Source organism: Channa argus, chromosome 9 (genome assembly GCF_033026475.1).
Source record: "Channa argus isolate prfri chromosome 9, Channa argus male v1.0, whole genome shotgun sequence".
Taxonomy (NCBI): Eukaryota; Metazoa; Chordata; class Actinopteri; order Anabantiformes; family Channidae; genus Channa; species Channa argus.
In genome coordinates, this window is record NC_090205.1 from 13,617,292 (window position 1) to 13,640,885 (window position 23,594).

Below are 23,594 nucleotides of genomic sequence, written 5' to 3' on the forward strand. Positions count from 1 at the left end.
TTTCTCAAGGGGGTTTATGTGTTTATTTTTTAGAATACCAGTAGTACAACTTTTGAATGTAAATAAAATCTAAATGACAAACAGTAAATTAATGGTTCACCATTGTAAATATTAGGCTGTGAGGAAAGACCTTTTTAAGTGTAAAAAAGATTAGACCCCTTTAAAGGTCAAAATCATTTAACAGAAACCCCAAAATGTAGAAAAAAAGGTTTACTCTAACACAATTAAGCAATACTTTCACTAAGAAAATACTATAAGTGGATTCGGTGATCTTTAATTTAAAATGCTTACAAAATACAAAAGTTTCCAGAAACATAAATAGACCATAATGCCATGCATTTTAACTTTGCTTTAATATTGGTCATCTGTTAGGGATCTTGTCTCTCAATGCTACAGCACATAGCCATAATCTATTCCCTATGCAGGATGTGTATGAACAAGATATAATGCAATAATCACAACAAGCTTCAATTTATTAGTTACACAAAGTAGTGCCATATAAGTCTCAAAAATAAGGTTACTGGGTTTTATAAATTATTATAATTATGTGTGTAATGTTTTTACATTTATGTCAGCACTCCATCTGCTTTATGATATTCTGCAGTGGTGTGCTCAGAAACCTTTTAATAACTGCTCTGAAGATAGTAGTCATGTGAAACACATTTTTAGGTCAGGCACATTATAATTTGCCTTAATTGTATTGAATTTGATGGGGAAGTTAAACTTTTCAAATGTATTAACTTTGTTCTGCTATGACAGATTTCTAGTTCCCCATAAGTTGTCTTGGGCCATCACTAAATACTGTTTCTTTTTTTGTTGCTATACTTTTAAAGCCTAATGTTGTACAGCTGAGTTAATTCAGTGTTTTAATGTCTATTTGTAATGAGACTAGGATGAATTTAGTGTTTCATCTCTCTCTTTGAACAGAAGTTCAACTATTAGCTTTATCAAACTTTCAAAAGAATGACTAATCACAAAACCAGTAGCATCATTTGTTTAAATAAGCTGTTACTACAGCACTGTACACCTACAGCCTCATCACAAAATAGGCATATCAGCAAATTATTGTTAGTGATAAATCCTGGATGTTAGGAACAGCAAGTGACAGCAGAGCGTGGCTTTCTGTGGAGCTTGACTGTGTCTGTGGGGATAAGGTGGTCCGTTCTTTCGTCCATAGCCAACACCCTACGCACTGCTTCTTCGAAGGCCACTGCTACATTGGTGGCATCCTTGGCACTGGTCTCATAATATGGGTAGTCACCATTCTCCTGGCACCACCGCTGAGCCTCCTCAGTAGATACCTGCTTCTCTGTCACATCCACTTTGTTGCCCAGGACCACGAATGGGAACTTCTCCGGCTCCTTTACGTCTGCATAGTAGATGAACTCCTTTTTCCAGTTGCCTAAGTTGAGAAAACTCTGGCTGTCATCTACACTGAACGTGAGCAGGCAGCAGTCAGAGCCACGATAGAAAGGAGTCCTCAGGCTACGGAAGCGCTCCTGACCAGCAGTGTCCCAGATCTGTAGGGTAACCTGGTGGCCATCTACCTCCAGGTCCTTGTTGAGGAACTCGACACCGATTGTGTGGAAAAGATGTGCATCAAACTTGTTGGTGACATAACGATTCATAATTGAGCTTTTCCCTACACCACCATCACCCAGCAGAATGACTTTCAGCAGGGATGTCTTCGTTGTCATGGCTATCCACTTCCAATTGACCAAAATGTACCTTGGCAAGGAGATGCAAAGTTTGAAAGATATTTTAATTAATTACACACCAATATTGATTTGGGATAACATGTTTTTTATGCTTTACATTTTTACTGCAACATTGTTTTTTTCTGGTTCTTGTTTTGCCTCACCCCTAATTGTTGTTGGCCCCCTCCACTGGTCCAGATCATGTGCTGTACACCTTGGTCCTTGGTCACATGCTCATTTGTTTAATGGTCATGTGTTTAGCCATTTAGGTAACGTGAAACCAGCTGTAAAACTGTAATAAGCAATCAGTTTCCTCATTAGCAGATGATCCAGAACAACAGTCATTACTCAAAAACTCCACTGCAATGAAGCACAATCTTCTAACATTACCATAGTGATTGTAAAAACTGTATACAGATTTAGCCTGTGTGTTAGCTTCACTTTATGAAACAAACCGCTGCGACATGCTAGCACACGAGCAGAATTAGAATTACAGATCCATCAACTAGCTAAGGGCTAGCTAAGCTAAGCTAACACGAAAAAGGAAAACAAGGGGACGAAGTTGGAGTTGACTGACGATTAAAGCGAATATGGTAATTTAGCTGGTTCGCGTTTACATGCAGGTGGAATTGCCGTTAACCTACCTTAACGCTTGGAGCAGGCAGCTGCGAAGGCAATAGGAGATAAAACACGAATCAGCTTAAATATTATTTGTGCATACGACTGACAGCTCCTCGCCTTGGCGGAGCTAGAGATAACGTCAGTCGCACCGTTTCCTGGTGAACTCCAAGGACTCGGCGCTAACGCGGCTAGTGTGATAACAAGCTAACGAGCGCTACACGGGCAGCAGCCTCCGATCATGTGATGCCGTCAGAAACAACTAACGAGCACCGAGGTGACCTTTCAGACCTTTGTAGCCTGTACGTGTAGTATTGTTCACAAAATAGACGTTGTGATAAAAGATAACGTTATTATGTGCGTTATTGTTCGCTAGCTCCGGTTTCCTTACACTGAACATATTTTACACGTATCGGCCATGAACAACCACCAGAGAGCAGCACTTCGAACTACTTGCATGTTGTATGCGTCACTGTTATAGTACAATGTCGAAACCTCAGTTAACTACTGATTAAAATAAGCCATCTGAGAAGTCGGGAGGGGAATTACTACTTTGCTGGAACTTTAAAACGAAAATATGAAATATGACAAGGGACCCCAGCTACATGTGTTCTTAGAAAGGACACAGATCAAAACCTTAATTTTAATATTTGACAGTATATTTTATAGGATACGTTTTATGCAAAATCTGAAAACTATCTAAGCATTTAACTATACAACATGTAGAAAAGGAATGGTAAAAAAGTTTTAATGTAATAGTACAGTATATTATTATAGCAAAATATTATACAGCATTTATGCACGGATGCTTATTTCCACTAAACAGCCTTCAAAATTGTTATCATTGAAGATTCAAATTCAGATATAATTCAGTTAAGAATTCACATTAGTTGTTTCAGTAAAATTCAGAATCACATACACAAGAAAATAACTAAGCACAATACTGTTGAACACAACTAACAGAAAAAGTTAGCATTTCCACCTATTCCTGAGGTCTGAGTTATCTATATTGTAAAATTCCATAGCAAGATGAATGGATGTAGCAGCGTGGCAATAAAATAAACATGCATGCTTTCATTGCACATAATCTTCACACCATGTGTCTGTATCCTAATGTCCTGTGGCTAAGCCATGACAGAACAGGCAGAAGCAGGAATCCTTGACATGTGTCATTTAGAGAATTTTCAAATTTTTGATCCAAGGTAGAGACTTTTAAAAGATTGGACTGACATCCTCTTGACATGGCCCTGAGGTCAGGACAACATTGTCCAACCCTATCTCGCCTCCAAGACCTGTCCCACGCTGAGCTTCAAAAATAATCTGAAAAATATTCATTGATACCACTGTGAGTAAGAAGTAAACAGTAGGTTTGTATTTTACAGTCTGAAGTATAAGCATTTAACACAGGAAAGCAATATCCATTAGAATTAGTCCCATAAATACTAAATAGGCTGCAACATTGTCATTGTTTAGTGCATTACACAGTCATCTATCAATGGCGAGAGTGACTTACAAATTGTGGGGCCTCCTCTTTCCAGGCCACAGTGAGGAGCTCTGTCTGCCAGCCTTGGTGTCTGCTGTAGGTCTGCTCCCAGACTGGGTAAGCATTGTTATCCAGCAGCACTCTAAGTGTACCAACGTTATGACCCACAACACGGTAGTCGAAGGTGAGACAGAAGCTGCCTTGCTGAGCCCGATCACTTAAAAACAGCTTAAGCTTGGCCACATCCTGCGGCTCCCCTAGGAGCCCACTCAAGGCCATGTAGTACTCAGCACCTGGGGGAGTTTGTAGCACTTCTAAGTAACTGCATCTGATTGCACAAACATGAATGCATCTTTACCACAATGTGAAAAATGTGGGTTGTTACCATTATCATGATAGGCTACACTCCAGTCCATGTCATCAGCCTTGTCTTGGACCCACTCACATGCCCCCTGGTCAAAGTTGCAATCAACAATAAACTCTGTAGAGTGAAAGGACAGCATAGTAAATTGGTACATTGCATGCAAAATTTCTTTTTACCAAACGGGTACACAAACTGTTATTTAATTACCTTCCTGAGCTGGTGCTATTTGGATTTCTTTAACTTCTGTGGCTGGGCCAACTACAGACTCGAAGTCCTCTGATACTATATTTAAAGTATGAAGGAAAGAAAATCAGTGTAAATATATGTATGTTTAGCAAAATACATGTAATGTCAGATGTCACAATCAGCAAATGATGCAAGTAGGCAAAACTGTAAATGGATTACACATATAAAAATGTTACAGACCTTTTTTCTATGAATTGAAAGAAATATGTGATCTTATAAAAAGCAGCAAAAAGATTTTCCACAGTGAAACATGAACCCAAAAGGGGTTTTTACCCAACAGGTGTAGACGTGCCCTGCTGTCACTTACGTTTGTAGATGGAACTGCAACTTATGGATACAGATCCCCAAGCATTTTAAAGCTTGCAGGAAACCACCCCTATGGCAAGCAGCCTTGTCAGACGAATGACAGCTGTGATTCTTAAAGCTGATCAGACAGAGTGGTCTAGTGTCAAAGAGGTCTGAAGTAGTGACGACAGACTTTTCTACTGGGAGTCAAGTATGTTTGCACAACAGCTGTTTTGGGGAAAACATAATAAAAGGCTTGGAGGCTTTGTAACCTCCCTCCTTTCTTAACCCCCACTCTTAGGAGATGGGAAGAGTGAAATTCCTCCCCGGAGGTGATGGATGTTTCTGAGCCTGTCTCCTCTTGCTGTCCCTGAGTTATTTCAGAGACTCAGGTCTTTTCCAAAAAAGAAGATGAAGATTAGTGGTGAAATGTAATCTTATTTATGGGATGTCTCAGTGAGATACATACCACTGCATGGCCACACTCCCCAATCTTGTCTTTTCATTTGAGGAGCATGCCGGTGTCAGATCACCTTTTTTTTTTTTTTGAAAGCTTGTTGACTCTATTTTTGATATGTTCTTGCCAATGGCTTGGTATTAAGTAAGAAAGATGTCACATCAGTAGACAAGGTTAAGTGTCGTTTCTCTGGTCAAGTGTTTATACCTGCAATTTCATACTTACTTTGGCTGCCCAGTGAAAAAGTCACAAATTTTGTTCATGTGCTGTGTATCCACAAGTTTGTTTAGTCTGTGTATGGATTATGCATTGCAGACCACCCAAAATGGCCTTGTAGAAACAAAATTATTGCAAAACAGCCAAACCTACTAAAAACATCTCCTCTTGGATTGAGCTGGTTGTCTTCTGCTTCCTTCTCCCCCTGCTCTTCGTCTTCCTCAGAAAATTCAGCCTCTGGTCTCTCCTCAGTATGACTGCCAATGTAGACCTCTCCATCATAGTCAAAAGGCTGCTGGCGACCCTTCGGAGGTAGTGTGGTGGCTGGTTCGGGGATTATGTTTTTGATGTCCTCGTCCTGCTTACCACCCACAATCTTGGGCGACACATGGGAATTGGGGATGGCTGCAGGCAGGAAGAGGAATTGGATGAGACATGTGGATCTGCAATCGTGAATAGGAAATTCAGTATTTTACCAGAGTGCAGATGCATTTATTATCATGTATTTCCCAGCTGCGTTCGTGTTAATAATTTCCCTGCAGTTACATACTGTACTTTTGAATGGGAGGAGTAGTATAGGAAATTAACATGCTTGGACAACAGAAAGAAACACCGTACTCCATGCAGATGAAAGCATGAGTGTGAAATTCATTACATATAAACAATCACGAAGCCGTTGTATCACACACTTTCTTAATAGAAAGAGTCATGCTGAGGACTCCAGGTCCCATATCAAGCTGTGTGTGCTGTGGGCATACAACATGTTTAGCCGTGAGCAAGGGTCAGTGTCATCGGAGGTGCTGGGATTAAAGGTCTTGCAGAGCAGAGAGTAAACAGCATGAGCACATAGGCTTGGATTCCACACAATCTCACCATTGAGAAAATCATCTGCACTCCCTTTGTCTCCATCCCATGACCTCTGATAAAATGGCTTGACTACAAAAATTAAAGGCATCTTTATTTATGGTGAACGTTGTGGCCTATACTTTTGTGTGATTTGGCTACGTGGGCTGTCACCTGTTATTATGTGGGCCTAGTTTTAACAATACAATTCAACCAGTCTCTCCCCGTCTTCAAATGGTTGGCCACCGTACAATATCATGTTTACACAGGTGTGTTTTTAATCTGTGGCTCTGTAGTACTAGCATCTGTGAAAAGTAGTGGAGTCTGAAAGCAAGATGCTTGTGTTGGAAGGAATTTGCTGATGTTTCCAAAGATTTCTAATAAAATATAGGGCTGTAAAAGTGCTTCTGATGTAACTGAATGATTGCTCTTATCAGGGGAAGGTCTGAAATACATAAATGCTGAATGGATTTATTGGACAAGTTTTAGTGCATATTCAAATCCACTTCTAAAATGAATAAGCTAATAATTCAGTGTAGTGAATCTCACCAGTGCATTCAAAGCCATTGCCCCTGAAGCCAGACTTGCACCTGCACTTGTAGGATCCTTGAGTGTTCAGACACACAGCATAGTTGCTGCACTTGTGGTTGCCAGCTGTACACTCATCAAGGTCTGGAATTGAAATAAGTCTATTTGTACCTCCATGAGAAGAAGTGAGCGTAAATGTTTATTAAGGGGAAACATTTACGTATACCTTACCTACGCAATCATATTTGCCAACAACATATTTCAGATCGTAGCCATCCTGGCACTTGCAGTAGTAGCTGCCAAAAGTGTTCACACATTGCCTGTTGTATGGGCAGAGGTTCTTCCCAGTAACGCATTCATCAATATCTGACAAAAACAAAATGGGAAAATAAAAGACCCTTTGATTTTATATTATCACCTACCTGTACGTACCTATACCTAGTACAAAACCTTGTACCTGGGACAATGCATTAAACATGTACAGTACATTACTCTTTACAATGTGCACATCAGACAGTAGTAACACAGTCTGTCCACTAATTAAACCTTTAGGCATGTTTATTGGCATGTTTTATAGCCTATTCCCACTGCTCCAAATTGATATTTGTGCTATTTCCTTGATATTATTCTGGATGCTTCTGAGCTGCAACATAACACAGGAAGAATCGTATTAAACTAGTGTGAATGTGATACAGTGCCAGAGTATTGCCAGCCTCTTCCTGCAGAGTTAATTAAATGAGAGTTAAAATGACCTTGTTTTCATACAGTCAGATCCTTATACACTGTATATGCATGCTTTATATATAATCAGCAACAAGCCTGCAGCCAGTTAGCGGTCTGTCATATCTAGTGTTGACGGAAAAATTGCAACTCTATGTTCAGTCACTTTATACTTAAAATGAATAATAAATTTATTTTTTTCGTGTTCGATAAACTAGTTATGCATCTTCCTTCATTATTTGGTCCATTATTATCTTTTAGATAGAGTGTGTGTGGGGAAAAATATGCTTTCCTGATCTATTTCCAGAATAAAAGTGTACTTTATGAGGCTGATGGATTCATGGTAGTCATAACATTTAATGCTCCACCATTTTTATTACTTCCCCATGTGATCAGTATGTCCAACTGGCCATGTCATACCTTTAGATGTTTTGTTGAAAGAAATATCACTTACTTTTTTATAATATGTGGTGAAATTCTCAGTGCAAGCCAAAGTCAGTCCCTTTTCACTATCTACAGAATTACATATTTTCATAAGAGCTATTGTCCCATCACATTTTTAACTTTGCATCTTAAACTAGCCTCTATTTCTGTATCACATTATTATCAAATTTATATCATATTTGATCATACTTAAATAACACTAAATCACTATGTTAATAATTTGTCACTGTGTGGGATGTGGTTGCTCACCTACACAGGTTCGCTCATCTTGTCCCAGCTGCAGCCCTGCAGATGGGCAAAGGCAACGAGTCTCCCCCTGTACTTCCTCACAACCATACTGACAATGAGCAAGAGAGCATGTCCTGGAATCTGTAAAAACACAGCCACACAAACACACACATACAAATTCTTATTCCCTATATATGAAGTAATAGTATACAGTATATGGATATCAGTGGTGTGAATTACTCACTGGCACAAGATCCATCATGCAATAATGTGTAGCCATTTAGACAGTAGCACTTGTAACTGCCATAAGTGTTCATGCAGCGATGCTCACAGGGACGAGGTTTCAGGCCGCACTCATTCAGATCTAGAATACAGAGTCACTTTTATTTTTTCATTGATAACACAGTATTTTCTTAAAGTCAAACATCTTGGTGGGGATTTGGAAGTTACTGAAACAGACAGATCGTCATTTGCTTTGAATGGAACATACCGTACGTAAATGAGTTAGGAGCTGGAAATAAGATTATCCTGTACTTAGCTTGACCCATGTTTTCCAGACACTCCGACCTCAAATACCCACCTTGATTACACGTTTTTCCTGTGTATCCCTGGAAACACTTGCATTTGTTGGGGCCAACACACTCTCCATGTTTGCAGCCTTGCTCACACTGGGCTGGTAAAACATTCAGCATGAAGAAAATACCATCAAAAATATCAGTGGTTTGAAAATTATGGATTTTAGTCAAACCACACATTTCTATTATGTAGGCAAGGTTTTTCAATTTAGATACTCATTTCTTCCTCATGTTCTTAGTTAGGAAACCGTCGCTCATGAACAATGATTGAACAATGATTGTTAGGACACTCTGGCAGGAAATTTCCTTTTTGATCTTTCAACAAATATTGCATTTATAAACTTAATAAGCTCTTATCTTAAATTAGAATGACAACAAATATTGTTGTCCACATAGAAACTGTCATTTATTGAGTATAAACCAGAGATTGGATCGATCTGGCCGGTTCTTACCCTCGCATTGTCCTTTACTGTTTCTCTTCCAGCCATAGCAACACTCTAGTCTTCTGCCATAGCGACACACACCGGGTTGGTTTCCAGTAAAGACTTGTCTGTAGTGCCTTTTCAAAAGAAGAGAGGAGGTAATATCTGTACTTTCATCCTCTTAGCAATATTCATAACCCAGAAACATGGAACCTTAGATAGAACTTTAGTCCTTTAAGCCAAATGACATTTCACTAACCACAATGAAACATTGATGTCAGGTTGTACATTTTGTTGGAAAGAAAAATTGTCCCCACACTTTAGTGTAGTAGCAGTTTTAGAGTTAGTAGTTTTAGTAGTAGTCCTGTGGAAATAAAAACAGACCTTGGTGAGATGTAGACAAAAGATGGAGAAAAACCACACTAATTAGAGACTTCCTGTGTTACACAATGGTAAAAAAGGTAAAAAGGGGCTTGCACATGTTGTATACATGTGCAAGCCCCTTTTTACCTTTTTTTCTGTTTCTTGATCCTCATTTGTTACTGGAGTCAGATGATAATCTACTGTATTCTTACTCTTAGTATTTGTCAGTATTGCATTCAAAATAACTTTCAGTAAATAGAGATTACATCACATATCTGTATATGTGTACATTAATTAAATTAAAATGTCACCACAGAAAGTACAAATAAATATTAAAATAGTGTATTTGTAGGAACTATACTATTACTTAACAGCTAATGCCAGCCATCATTATCTCTAACTTCCACCTGCTAAACTCAATATCCCAGATGTTTAAGGTTGCAAGGGCATCATCCTAAAAGCAGCCTCGGCTCCAGTGGGACTGGTGGAATGTGAGACTTGATAGAAATCAACCAGAATAGCCCACATGAGAGAGGCTCCTAAGTGTGACAGGTGCTCTTCAGTTATTAACAGTTGCTGTGCCACATTTAGCTGACATACTGCTGCCATAGCTCCCATAGTCCTTAGTGTGTACATACCATCAAAAAAGACATTTAAAGTACATAATTCAGTACAAAATTTGGGGTTTCATGTTACTCATTAAACTGCATTTACATAATAGCATGTAGACCAGGTAGCAGTAAAAGTGGTAGTCATTCCTTTTTCGACCCATATAAAACGGGCCACACTGTATTATGGCCAGTACCATAATTATTTTTCCTGGTTTTTAATATTAGTACTCTGCAATGTGGTAGCAACTTCATAGTACATAGTGACCTGTCTGACATTATACTGGAAATGTTTTCAGACTTCTGACAAATATAAAGGTAAAGTTTACACTTGCACCATGCATCAACATTAAACAGTCACTTCAGTGACTTACCTGTTGGCTTCTGCACCTCCAGAGGAGATACAGATTAGGAGAACAAGAGCACCAACCAAGGTGAATGGCTGCATGTTTGTGTCTGTGAGCAACTGGAGCAGCTTTGTTTCCCAAGGGGCTGTGAGAGTCGACTCTTCCTCCCAGGGTTTACGCTCATTCAAATGGTTAGACAGGTTCTCATGTACTTCCAGAGCACAAAGTCAAAGTCTCCTCCAGGTTGAAAAAAATCTGTATCTCACTTTTTTCAATGCAGCAGCTACACCATAATTGTGCTTCCTTCTCTTCCTCTTGGAAATTCCAGAGGTGGGTTAACACTGTCAAATGACACTGCACTGTGAGGGATAGGTTGTGAGTTTTGGAGGTAGGACTGTGTTTGTAAGGGGGGTGGGGATTATGTTTAGGGGTGCTCTTATCTTCACTGAAACTCAATACTGGTCCACAAGAAAATCTTTCACCAGAAGATCACCAAAAGGAAAAACCATGCCGTTCTAAAAATGTGAAACACAGGTTAATCTTTTGATTTATATTTGTTTATTTTCTGACATTACATAAGGTTTATGTGTTTCTTTGTGGAAATGAGCCTCTGCTGTATATATACTACTATATATTTGGACGGGGAATTAGCTGTATCAGCTAATTGTGGCACTCAGACATGTGCTGGCCTGTCGTTACCAGCTGCTGCTCTTTGATGTCGTACTCACAAGTAGCACATAAAGCTTTGCTCTCTCACACATGCTAATTTCAAGTTTAGCCATAAAAACATTTAATGACTTTCCACGCTTTCAAAGTCAGCTTCACCATCTGGTGTAGCTCCCCTGTACCAGTCTAGAAATCTACAGGTGTTGTTTTTTGGCTTTGGCATTTAGTTTGTTGTTGGAATACTTGGGTCATTTACACTGATTTTAATTGGTTTCATTTACATTAGCATTAAATATGAGAGTTGGAATCAGTCCTGCCTGCTGTGCCCAAATGCTTTCTGCCTCCTCTGACAGTGCTGCTTTTACTCTTCACCACACTCCCCACAGCCCTTCAGGCAGATGTAGTTATCAAATTCTACAAATAAGAACGTTACAAAACTTCCCCATCAAGCAGAAATCCTTGGTCCAAATTGACCAAATTTTTTTAGTAGTGAATATCTCCTCACTGCTGCAAGTAATGTTCAATGAATCTGTGTCATGGCAGGCTTGCACAGCATCTCTCCACGTTAAGATAAGTTCTGGAGCATATTTCAATTGAGAAAATATTTGAAAATTGTGCACACTGTTACTTAAAATATCTGTCCGACAAAAAAGGCTAAAGATGATGAAAACTGCAATCGAAATGGTTTCAGTTCTGTAGATGGGCTCAGCAAATCTGTGGTTATTTGACTACTGCCAGCAAGCAGAAATTTTCAGGTTGCTAACTGTTGGTTATATGTCATCTGTGTTTATACACCATGAGGTCAAATCTAAGTCAATCTGGACACTCCCCATTGTTGCACCCATTTATTGCAACAATAATGCGGATCTTGTTCTTGTTCTGTTATGTGTGATGTTCTTGTTATGCTCCAGAACAAATCAGTATAGCGTAGACTTTTCTGTGAGCTTAGAGAAACTCTTTAAAAGAGCAGGGGATACACGGCAATGAACCTTAACTCAAAAATTATGAATCTACATGCAGAAATTCCTAAATACTAATCTTGGAGAAAAAGATGAGGTTAGGTTACTGGGGAGCAGGCAGTGGTTAATGCCACAAGTATGCACAGCTGAGTAGTGGTGTTGACAGAAAGTATATAATAGTAGGTAAGAGGTTAGTGGATATTTGGACAAGCCCCATGAACAATCAACATTACCATGATTTTTTTTTACCTTAGCCACAGTTCAGTAAAGCTTAATGTTTCTTTGACCTTAATCCAGGTAGTTTTAGTTGCTTATTCATAACCTTGCAGTGCAATGGTAAAACTAGCCTATGTTACCTCATTAAAAAGCAAAGTCATTGTGGGAAGTAGTGCTTTAGAATGTAATGACATTTCTCCACCGTCCCATAATTTCAGACCTTTCTGAAATTAGCTCTTGTTTCGTTTAATGCATGCTCTGCCACATCTCTGGCAATCCCTGGAAGAGCTCTGTGTGACAGAAAAACACATACCCCATGTGTCACATTAGTCTAGTCTGTAACCTGACTCTACACCTCAGCATCTTAAGCATGTAGATTGTACATACTACACATTAGATCTGTTTCCTTGGTGTTGCTAAAGTGGTTGTATGGCTGCAGTGCTGGGGTAAAGGTCAGGTGATGGAGCTTCATCGGCACGCCATGGACCTGATGAACCCATTATTGTCACAATAACATCGCCCTTGCCCGTCCCCAAAGTTCTTGCATTCAGACCACAGCTCTATAAAAGAACAACTACTGGACAACCCAACCTGCTGTCCAGATGCAAAAATGTGGCGATACAAACTAAAAAGATCAAACTGCCAGCAAAGCTCGCAGATCAAAAAAGAAACTCATTGTATTATGACCAATGCAGTTTAGCATTAGCCTTAATCAGGGTCTGTCAGACCACAGCTCAAACTTTCAATAAGCAGGGTTTCTCAGCAGAATTATGTAAATATATCTTAATACTTAAAATAAGAATTGCTTGATTTGTTGAAGTTATAAAACAATAGTATGTATACACTAATGATTTATACCTGGTATAACAACTTTAGCAGAATTGTCAGTGCTTTTTTGAAACATTGTTGCCTTTGAACTTTGCATTTAAGTGTATATTTGTCCTCATTTAGTATTTTTATAGTATACAGATATAGGCAAGTTTGTGCCCAGTGCAAATAAATAATACCTTAAGCTCTATCAAAGCGGAATTAATTATTTGTTCCCTGTTCTGGGGAGGCTTCGGCTCAGTTGGTAAAGGCAGTTGTCCACAGACCACAAAGTCAGTGGTTCAATCCCCAGTCCCAGCTATATGTCAAACTGACTCTGGGCAACACACTGAACCCCCAACATCCCATCTCTTCAGCTGTGCAGGGCTGGTCCAGGCCCAGTAGAGATCAACAGGCGGACAATGATCTGCTGTGGCGACCCTGAACTCACAGCAAAAGCTGAAAGGACAAAAAAATAAATAAATTAAAATGTGTTCGCTGTTCTCTTCAATTAATATTTTGTCCAGAGGGGGGGGACATAGTTCAGCACTTTCCAGTAGTAAGGAAGCAAAGACTAGACAAAAGACTGCATATAACTGTGTTGGCATTACGCATTAATAGTTAAAAGGAAAATTATGTTATTATGTATCTTATTTTAAACAACATTCTGGTTTTCAGTCTGGCAGTCTTTGTTTTATGTGCTGTGCATAATTCTGAACAGAAATCTCAGCAGTTTTTAAAGTAAATGTACTAGCATGGGTCATTTATTGTCTGTCCGTTTATATGTCACTTTTCCGTCAACAGAGATCATGGTCTGTTGGCAATTATTTTAATGAATAAAAGAGGTTGCATCATATCCTGGCTGAGAGTACAGTTTGGAGCATATTAGAAAGAGAGCTGACTATTGGGTCAGTCCTTTTCTTTACTTTTTCCTATATGGGCATTTGAACAGTGATGGGTTATTTGCTTCATTGTAGTACACAAGGATGAGTCAGACTCACATATTTTACATTTGGCTTTTTGTTTATTTCATTGCTTTTGCACTTTGTAGTGGCATTGACTGCATACAGGAAGTGTGCTGCCCCACATCCTAGAATTTACTAAGGCCAGTACTCCTATCTCGTTTTAAACAGCACCAGCATCGCAGACATGATTAATAAAAGTTAAAAAATCTAATAGTGGCCATAACAGGCCCCTATTTTATCGCTACCTGCAGAATGCATGTTTAAAGTTGCCTCTATGTGGGCACACATATTAATACACTTAGAGCCCCTTACCATGGCCCAGAGTACTTTGAACAAGGATTTTACTATAAAAGGAGAGACAAGGCTGTAGAGTAGCTATTTTGAAAATGATGTGTGCACACAACCACATCCTGCCCTCACTGGGAGATGACATGAGCAGTGAATGTGCTTCAAGATTACTGACTGCTGTAAAAATGGGCCACTGCTTATCAAAGATATTGTGGTACACTATTTGAGATACTGAGTTTAAATTCATGTGAACACTGGTGTCCATATTTCTAGATGACCAAAGTCAATATAACTTGTTGTAGACTTAACTTATAACTAAATTTAATAGGATTGTGTGCAACAATATTCACTGCACTTTCTTTCAAATCTGCTAGTAGTTAATTTGACAATCTCCAAGGTAAGACCTTCTGTAACATTGCATTGTGGTTACTCTACAAGCCTTAAACCTGATCAACCCTGTACTACACTTGGAAGCTTGACGTGGAGCAGGAAGGGAGTTGCGATTTTCCCCTGCGATAGTAAACGTAACATTGACAAGTCATTTTGACAGAGTGTAAACAGTTATGACAGGAGTGTGCATCATTCCTACTTCTCTAGTGCCAATTTTGAAATGTTCATGATGGTCAAGTACCTCTTGTTAAGTAAGGATGTAGAAACAATGTTTTATGTAGTACAATATTTAATATTTACCACAACAAATCTTCAAAAGAAGCCTCCACTGATGTTAAGAGTTTTTACTTTGTGGCTTTTTCCTCCTTGTGACTCAACAGAAATGTCCTATAATTCGCATTCAGAAGCTCCTATAAGTCCAGGTGCTCCTTCTGTAACATCTGCTGTCTACACATTACAAAATGACAGGCTGTTGCTAAATGGGGCTCCACCCAGAGGAACCAGATGACAGACTTTGGGGGATTCAGACTGTGTACAAGAACACAAAGGCACTTTTGCATCTCAACATGACAGATGTGACAGGCTAACACAGAGTTTGACCTCAGCTGGACACCTCTCGTTCTCTGCCCATCAATAATACAGCACTGGGCAGAGATGGGGCCTAATGGGGAAGCACCAGACATCCCAAGAGGGTCGATGTGTGACTCACCATTATTTATTTAGGGGCTTGCCTGGTCAGAGACATTACAGTACCCTATTAAGTCGGTCACAGTCTCAAACAAAGCTCTTATGCAGACTACCCTGAGCTAATGATGGTACCTCACAGAGTTTACACTCAACTATATCAGGGGCTTTTATGTGGTTGTGCCTTCCTGTATAAGAGTAGGCATGTACTTAATACAATAAACATAATCCTGCATATATAAATGGGGAACTTCTTCTGTCCACTTCCTGCCACATGACCATGTCTAAATTTATTGCTTTTCATTTTCAAACAGATGATGGTGCACTATAACCCTAACCATTTCCTACTTTACTCTTTGTTGTATTTGTTGTATTTGTGTTGATAGCCTGGTTGGTAAGTTTGCCGTTCAAAACATAATTTGCTCAAACCTTAGTCCTGTGATGAAATATACACCTTCATCAATAAGCTCAGTCTTTAAAGTTGCAGATTCTTCTTAACTCACAATTTCTATGGTGGGTTTAATTGCATGCCTCTGTGCTGTAAGAAAAGAACCCACTTCATGTCAGTGCAGTGGTCACATAAACTGCATGCCTAACAGGATAAGACATGCTGCAGTATCACTTTTACCTCTTGCCTGTGCAGAAGAGCTTTAATGTCCCTGCATTATTGTAGGGATTATAGGCTCCAGGAAACACATATTGAAATGGCTGTGCTGTTATTCCAAAAAAAACCCTAATAATAATAATAATAATAATAATAAAAATAATAATAATAATAATAATAATAATAATAATAATAATAATAATAATAATAATAATAACTCCACATAATATATTCCAAATAAAAAATACATTTAATTTCCTGTTTCTAGTTAGAAAGAGCTTTGTATGGTAACTATTGCTAAAGGGACACACTAAAGATGAATTTTAAACTTTAAAAGATAAGCTATTTGGAATTTTGATTTTACATATTTAAACTATATCTTGTTGTATTGAATGTATGAGAGGTGGTACATGTATTATTTTTGTATGGTGTTCCAATTCAGTGCATATAGTGTGCAAGTAGGATTTATTCTCTAACATTTGTGTAACTGAGCAGCGTTTTGCGTAATAGTCAAAGTATGGGCAGACAATAATGTGTCTTGTGTGTAACACCTAAAGGTTTCTCTGTAGCCTTGCACAGCACAAAGGGGGCCAGCCTGTGACAAAAAAGAGCACAGAAAATGACATCAAAAGTGGAAAGTTCAAAGACATTGGCCCAGACTGTGTCATGAGAGCTTCCACACAGTTGCCACTCAGTGCACCTTGCTGTAACTATTACTAGTAGTAGACTAAAACAACAGTATTAAACTATGTTCAGTTTTTCCTGAAACTGTTTTATAGTATTTTATACAGACTTTAAAGAGATGTTCAGAGCTCTGATTCAACTGAATGATTATTCTTAAGGATTGTACATTTATGTACAAAAAAGTACAATTCTACAGCAACACAAACTACATCCTTTAAAATGACTCTACAGGTGGGTCTTCTCATCTTTAAAAAGTAAACTTCATGACCTCCAGTAAGGGAAGATTTATTGCACGAGTCTTGTATTATAATACATTCATCTTTAACTAGGTATACCTAATAAAGTGTGTAAACACACACACAAACACCTCCTAGTATTTATCCGCATTAATTAATGGGAGATTAAACCACTCTCAAACCAAATCTAAACCCCATTGCTTTACCTGCCTTGTTTCACAACAAGCTTTAAGGACTACTAGGTGAAGTACACATTAAATGAAATAGGCTGTTACAGGCTTTTGTGGCCTTATCACAAATGTAAAGACGACACACACAACACAAATGTAAACATAGCTGCACACCTTTACGGTGAATCAACACCCAGTTAACACTGTAGAAGCACATGCATCAAACGGTTTTCATGAATCTGTCACAAGAACATTTACTACAGTTTAACTTACTCTAAACCATAATCCAAAGTAACCTAAACAACTGTCAGGACTGCAAAAAATAGCATGTGCAATACAAACGCAACAGCAAAATACACATTTGATGCACAATCATACAGTAAAATAAAATCAGTTTCCGAATATAAAAATATACTTCTGCTTTGACACTTCTCACAAGCGTGCTGTGTTCCACTTTTTGTGTGATTTACTTTTGTGTCATATTAATCATGTCCTATTCTCAAACAATAGTTCTTACCACTGCCTGATATTTCTAATAATTATATAACAAGTATTGGAAAGTCTTGGCTCACTTTATACTTTTTTATTTGCCTCATCCATTACTAAAAAGACAAGTTCCTCTTTTCATCCTTATAAACAAGAATTGTACAATTAGCAATGAATAATCAGATTAGCAACATTAATCTATTATTTATGAAATCCACCAGCTCAGTTCTTTTAGCTGTGGAGTTTTGCTTCTACAGTATGGTGCTGCAGCTCTTTAACCACATCCTGTTACACACCTCTGAAACTTCTGGTTTCAGACACATTCACAAACAAGCTGCTGTAATATACAGCGAGACTTTGATGAAGTGAGAAGATTTAATAGGGCATAGGATTCTCATGTTGACTACATTTCTAGATTCATGTTTACTGGGGAATACAAATAATCAGCTTTTCATCTTAAGTACTGTTACAGAACCAGTACAGTGCATTGATATAAGTTCTGTGTAAAAATAAAAATGGCACATTGTAGCTGCTCAAGCACTGCTGCAAGTTTGACAAACATCCTTGTAAATGAGGGGATGAAAAGCCAACACTAGTGAACATTTCACAAGAATATTATGCTTCTTTGCTATGATGATGTATTCAAATGTTACGTCGAGAGAACATCATAAGTGGAGTGCTACAAACTCAAGTTAAACTTGACCTCTGGACAGTAAGAGGTACCAAGTCTTTTCTCAAATGGAAACTACTTTGTTTCCTGTGATGTGTATAGTCTCCAGCATTTTCAGATTTGTGACTTTGACAAAGCATTACATAGGAAAAGCCATTGTCTCTTAAGTTATCATGGCCTAATACTCTGTCCCCGTAGAGCATGTCCATTCATTTATATGGGACTTTAAATGTCCTATTGCCAAGTGAAAGGATCACTCATGCATGTGAACCAGGAGAAAAAACCCTGCAGTTTGCCTACAACGACTGTCAACATATACAGAGCATCTCACAGTTTGCATCTTTCAGAATAAATGATAAAGTCTAAAATACCAACTTCTGGAGCATAAATGAGGGTTACCGCCTACTGCACTTTGCAAACTGGTGTCTCACTTCACACTTTTTCCTCTCACATCCTGTTTCTCTCTCATGGTCACTGATAGCTTAAACCTTCCTTCTTCATCTATAACTCATGACACAGATTGTAGTACTGAGGGTATAACATGTAATACTGTGGATTCGTAATACTGTGCATTATTCCTACTTGTATATAGAAATTGAAAATGCACAAAGACAGTGGTGTTGACAAGGTGCATTTGGTTTGCCAGACTCACAGCTGGTGAGCCACTGTGCACACCAGAGTGTTTTTATACAGCTGTAAGTTTGCATGCACATATCACATTGAATCACATAACACTACAACTGCATCAGTATATCCAGGCCTCAGGAAATCTGGCTAACCAGCCCAATTCCAAAAATATATCAATCAAGCCAAATAAGTAGTAAGATACTGGAATTGACTTTGGTCATATTCTGGCTACTCATCTGACTACAACTTTAGCCTCTCTTCAAGTGCACTTTGTCGTGTTTGCATGTTGTTGTGGTTTTAATTGTTGGTTGGCACATTTTTTTATGTTCAACAATGTTCTTGTTCTATCACGGTACACAACAGGACAACAGGACTGACATTGTTTAATAAATTGTGATTTGCTCTTCATTATTTTTAGTTTACACACACATAGAAGCACTTGTGGATTTCTGCTAAGTGATCAGTTAGTTAGCCATACAGATTCCCTTTCTGCCACAAATCTCAAGTATAACTCAAGGCACATTTCCTTGTCACACATGGGAACCTTTATTGTGTGCCTCTAGTTGGGTTAGGTCACACCCTCAGCTTTTGTGTCACCCGATCACACAATAGCAGCCAAGCTTTTTCCCACCATGAGTACGATAATAAGGACAAAGACGTATTGTCCTTTCCTTGGTGCACTCTGTCTTAAGAACATAGAAACACCGAACAACCCAATACAGATAAAGGAACGTATTGATTCCTGCTTTTTTAACGTTCTTATGAATAATTACAAAAATATATACATATTTAGTGTACACACATACCAGATCAATTAATTTTATCATCTTATATAGTATGTAGCATACTGAATTCAGTTTGATGTTTGTTTGATCCGAAGTTGTAGCTTTCTTTATTTAATTTCAGATATACTTTGTCAGCATTTGATTTTTAGTTTCTACTGCACATATAATAACATAATGATCTACTACTAAATATATCAATGACCACTTGTGATTATTCTGTTGCTAGAGACAAAACACATAACACCAATTTAGTGCCACTGCTCTTAGCTTTAGACACCTATCTATTTTTACCTCATGTCTTTAGTAATACTTTAGAAAACTGAAGCTACTTCCTAAAACAAAATACAGAGTTGGTGTCAAACTGATGATTTGTTTAATCAATCCTGATTTATACTATGTTTACTACTACACTCTTGTTCAGATACACTTTAATCAATGACATTAGTGCTGTACTGCATACCTATTTTGTGTTGTATAGGTTTAAAAAGCAGATAGGCTACTCCATTGATGTGCATTTGCAAAGCTGAGTTTTGCCATGTTTCAACTTGTTAAAAACCAGACAGAACAAGAAGGACTTGATTGGCCTTTCTCCTCATATTGTTTTACACAGTATGACTCACCGACTCACATGGGCTGAAGATATATCAACACATACTGTAGCAGGGTATAGAGTATGTGTATAGAAATCATTTTTAGGTAGAAATGTGCACCACACAAACACATTCATTTAATGAGACTACACGATAACATCGGCTAAGTTCAATAGATTTCACCTTTTCTGAAACACTGTGTTACTATGTGTTGTAGCAGTCCGGCCAAGACCATGAGCTAAAATAGAAATGAATTTGTTGTAAAGTAAGTAAAGTCAGCTCACAACAGCCGCAGGCAGTCTAGAGGGTGCCCATCTCAACATTGTCAGATGGCCAACTTCCCCACAATCGGCCTGTAGTCACTGTGTTATTTTGAGGAAAAACTCAGTAACACTGTAAACATTTATACTAATGATGTCCTTCCCCATTTGAAAGGGAACAGGTGTAATCTTTCCAGCATGTCCTTTAAAGTATTCTTGAGCAAGATGCTATAAGCCTTTTAAAGCCTCTCGTGTTTATACAGCAGAAACAAAGTGTGTAGTGAGTGGAACAGAGTATAGTTGTGCTTCGTAATGTGTTCCCAAAAGCACACATTGTTATAGGACACTGAGGAGCTGTTGTCTGACCAGACTTCTCATAAGATGGTGAAGAGGGGGAGCTGGCTTCACAGACATACAAGCATCTGAACTGTGTGGCCTTTTTTGCTTCCTTAAAGATGCAAAAAAATAAAACAAATAAATAAATAAATAGGAAACTGACCATTTTTCCCAAACTAAAAATGGCTTAGGTTAAACACAGCCTCATGGGAAAGAGGATGAATGTGTAATTGTGTCAATCCTTTAGCCTATTGTTGTTTCAGCACAGCTGTTATAGGCCACAGATGCACTTATGTAATCTCTCTCCCCATTCTTTTTCTGTCTCTAACCACATGAGATAAAGCTGTTTAGTGCAGTAGAATAAGTTAGAACAAGTAATCTTTTTTTTTTTTTTACTTGATGACAACATCCAAACAGTGCAGCTTTATAAATGATATAGTGTATACATCCAGTAAGGTCACCAAGACTCACTACAGAATGCAATGGTCAGAGCCCTGAATGGAAAAACATCTTATCAAAATATTATGTTTTTATGTAAATTCTTTATTTCTCCATCTTCCTTCCATAAAACCATCTTTAAATAACAGGAACCTGTGTGCTCAATAAATTGGCCTCTAGTCACCCAGAAGCTCCTGTCTTTAATGTGTCATCACCATGCTGATACCAAGGAGTCCAGTTTCCTCTAAAATTAGGATAACGCTAAACAAACAGCTTTGACCCAAATCGGGGAAGGTTGAGGCAGTTGAGTGTGTACCTGTCACCTCAAATTAATGTTGACACATACAGGCAACATAAACCCACTTTATACAGCATACAGCATGTCAGTGTTGATTTTAAGCAACTCAATAATGTAGAAGCTGATTGAGTGGACAAAACGATCAGACATCACTCTGCCCCAATATAAAACCTAAGGTCTCTGTAGAGATTTGACCCATCTTGGACACAAAATTGCCTCCTTACAGTTTTACAGTTGAAAGCTGCATTAGCTACAGCTGGAGGAACTGGGCATAAGCTCCTGCCCAAGCTTCAGTTTAGTACAGAAACATTTGGATATACTGCATGGCTGGTGTACCATTTCTTCTGGAGGAAATGTGGTGCAATTTCTGTACAACTACACTTTGAAGTTCAAGCACAAGGCGTGCTTTTCGTTTTATCAGTGTGACCCTCGTTTCCAATTTAAAACACTGAGGAAGCTTTAGCAGCTCTATACATTAGGTCTCAGCTTTACTGTACAATGAAAAAAAAAAAAAAAAGTCAGTTTCACTTCTAAACAGGTACTGCCATGTTGTCAGCAGATTCATTACTCAATAGTGCAATAGCCCAGGGTACAAACTGAACAAAATCCCGTGTAAACCACAACACATTAGTCTATTTACATTTTTTTATTTTGCATATTTAACAAACTTGTGCATTCCAGATGTGTTACAGCTTGCTTTGAGCATTCACTAGTAGCCAGAGTTGGGTTGCAAATCTGTAGTCACTTGACATGGCTGCCTTTCAATGCCACACTAGAGGTTGGGCCCCAGGAACAGATGACAGGAACCTGCTGATGTTGACCCACTTCTTTACAGTACAGAGGAACATTTTGGTAAGTGCATGCATGGGTGTTGTGCAGCCATTTTGTCAGTTACTGAGTTGGAATGTGTTGAAAGAAGATGAAAAAGGAAAGGCTTGTGGAATGTACAGTGTAGGACCCATTTTCATGATGACTCTGACTTCTCCTGCTCAATGGCTGTAAGAGGAGAAAAGTATCATCAATTACAAAAGTTGCCATCAGCACCATATGAACAGCGTGGATCAAGTGAGAGTACAGAACATACTTTCTTTGGTTGGCAGTGTGTTTTTCTCTTCAGTTTGAGTCTTCTTCAGTTTGCTCTTGTCAAAAGTTGCAACTTCATCAACGTTGATTTTGTCAGCCATGTTTCCAGAAGCACTACAGACAGTAAACCAATTAATTATCTTTTAGGGACTTCACACACTTGATTAGTGCACAGCTGAGCATTTAGACTGCTGATTAAGTCTAAATAAAAAACATGTGAGGCTATATAAAATACATTTCATTCCCATTCTCAGGCCTATTAACTTAAGCTTCCCTTATGAGTCTACCTGAACCTAATACGACTAGAGCTTTGTGTCAGTAAGTGTGCAGCTGCAGGACCACCGCCCTTTTAAATCAATCTAGATGGCTTCAACTAATGTCAACCCCCCCTTGAACAAAGCTGAGGGGGGGGGGGGGAAATCAAGGCAGAGCACAGCTACTGAATATTACATGAAACATGCTGAGAGTGGACCGAGTGATACAGCATACGTTTTTTAGAAAACAGACAAATCACTGTCCTTCACCTTTCCTGCATGTCACATTCTCCCATTTATTCCCCTTCCTTTCTTAGATCCAGCGCATCTTGCGCAGCTGACCTCATTTGGTGTTAATGTGAGACGACAACAAGAAAAATTAAAAAGCCTCAAACCGTGACTGGCCCTTCAACTACCAGACAATAATAAAACAAGCCTCAAAATATGATTTAAAAATATATAATCAACTCACCGGTGTTTCGGTCAGAGAAACAACAGAAATGAACGTCTGATTGGCGCAGGAACAGAGTGGCACTGTCTGTTGCTTCCATCACTCAATAAATACTGCGCTGCATGCAAAAATCCTGTGACGTCACGTCCCCTTTTTCTAAAACTTTCTTTTGTACAAATGTGATTTTGCGTTTGTAGATGAAA

General features: G+C 38.6%; 3 protein-coding genes across 6 annotated transcripts; all 3 read right to left on the minus strand.

Annotated features, from left to right (window-relative positions):
* On the minus strand, positions 1-2,739 carry rab9a (RAB9A, member RAS oncogene family). Its single transcript, XM_067516361.1, has 3 exons — positions 2,342-2,739; positions 1,862-1,989; positions 1-1,728 (listed from the first exon to the last, which is right to left on the minus strand). Exon 3 carries the CDS (start codon positions 1,695-1,697, stop codon positions 1,089-1,091), a length of 609 nt encoding a protein of 202 aa, XP_067372462.1. The 5' UTR covers positions 1,698-1,728; positions 1,862-1,989; positions 2,342-2,739; the 3' UTR covers positions 1-1,088.
* A 308-nt stretch (positions 2,740-3,047) lies between these two features.
* Positions 3,048-12,541, minus strand: egfl6 (EGF-like-domain, multiple 6). Of its 4 annotated transcripts, XM_067516353.1 has the most exons (13): positions 10,472-12,538; positions 9,157-9,263; positions 8,710-8,802; positions 8,374-8,493; positions 8,151-8,270; positions 6,969-7,103; positions 6,759-6,881; positions 6,240-6,302; positions 5,520-5,771; positions 4,370-4,444; positions 4,184-4,279; positions 3,829-4,091; positions 3,048-3,635 (listed from the first exon to the last, which is right to left on the minus strand). In XM_067516353.1, the coding sequence occupies exons 1-13, from the start codon at positions 10,543-10,545 to the stop codon at positions 3,528-3,530; spliced, it is 1,629 nt and encodes a 542-aa protein (XP_067372454.1). In that variant the 5' UTR covers positions 10,546-12,538; the 3' UTR covers positions 3,048-3,527. The 4 variants fall into 4 exon arrangements, with proteins under 4 accessions (XP_067372454.1, XP_067372455.1, XP_067372457.1 ...); XM_067516354.1 differs by lacking the exon at positions 6,240-6,302 and having other exon boundaries at positions 10,472-12,505; XM_067516356.1 differs by lacking the exons at positions 6,240-6,302; positions 6,759-6,881 and having other exon boundaries at positions 10,472-12,536.
* A 9,693-nt stretch (positions 12,542-22,234) lies between these two features.
* tmsb4x (thymosin beta 4 X-linked) lies at positions 22,235-23,561 on the minus strand. The gene is made up of 3 exons (XM_067516367.1): positions 23,413-23,561; positions 22,688-22,800; positions 22,235-22,599 (listed from the first exon to the last, which is right to left on the minus strand). Exons 2-3 carry the CDS (start codon positions 22,785-22,787, stop codon positions 22,568-22,570), a joined length of 132 nt encoding a protein of 43 aa, XP_067372468.1. The 5' UTR covers positions 22,788-22,800; positions 23,413-23,561; the 3' UTR covers positions 22,235-22,567.
* Between the last annotated feature and the right edge of the window lie 33 nt (positions 23,562-23,594).

Excerpts from the sequence above, each read along its gene's own strand:
- rab9a (XM_067516361.1), bottom strand. The coding sequence starts at position 1,697 with ATGACAACGAAGACATCCCTGCTGAAAGTCATTCTGCTGGGTGATGGT.
- egfl6 (XM_067516353.1), bottom strand. The coding sequence starts at position 10,545 with ATGCAGCCATTCACCTTGGTTGGTGCTCTTGTTCTCCTAATCTGTATC. Across the intron at positions 8,494-8,709 it reads AGGAAAAACGTGTAATCAAG|ATCTGAATGAGTGCGGCCTG; the intron begins GTGGGTATTTGA and ends TCTGTATTCTAG. Across the intron at positions 4,092-4,183 it reads TGTAGCCTATCATGATAATG|GTGCTGAGTACTACATGGCC; the intron begins GTAACAACCCAC and ends AAACTCCCCCAG.
- tmsb4x (XM_067516367.1), bottom strand. The coding sequence starts at position 22,787 with ATGGCTGACAAAATCAACGTTGATGAAGTTGCAACTTTTGACAAGAGC. Across the intron at positions 22,600-22,687 it reads CACACTGCCAACCAAAGAAA|CCATTGAGCAGGAGAAGTCA; the intron begins GTATGTTCTGTA and ends CTCCTCTTACAG.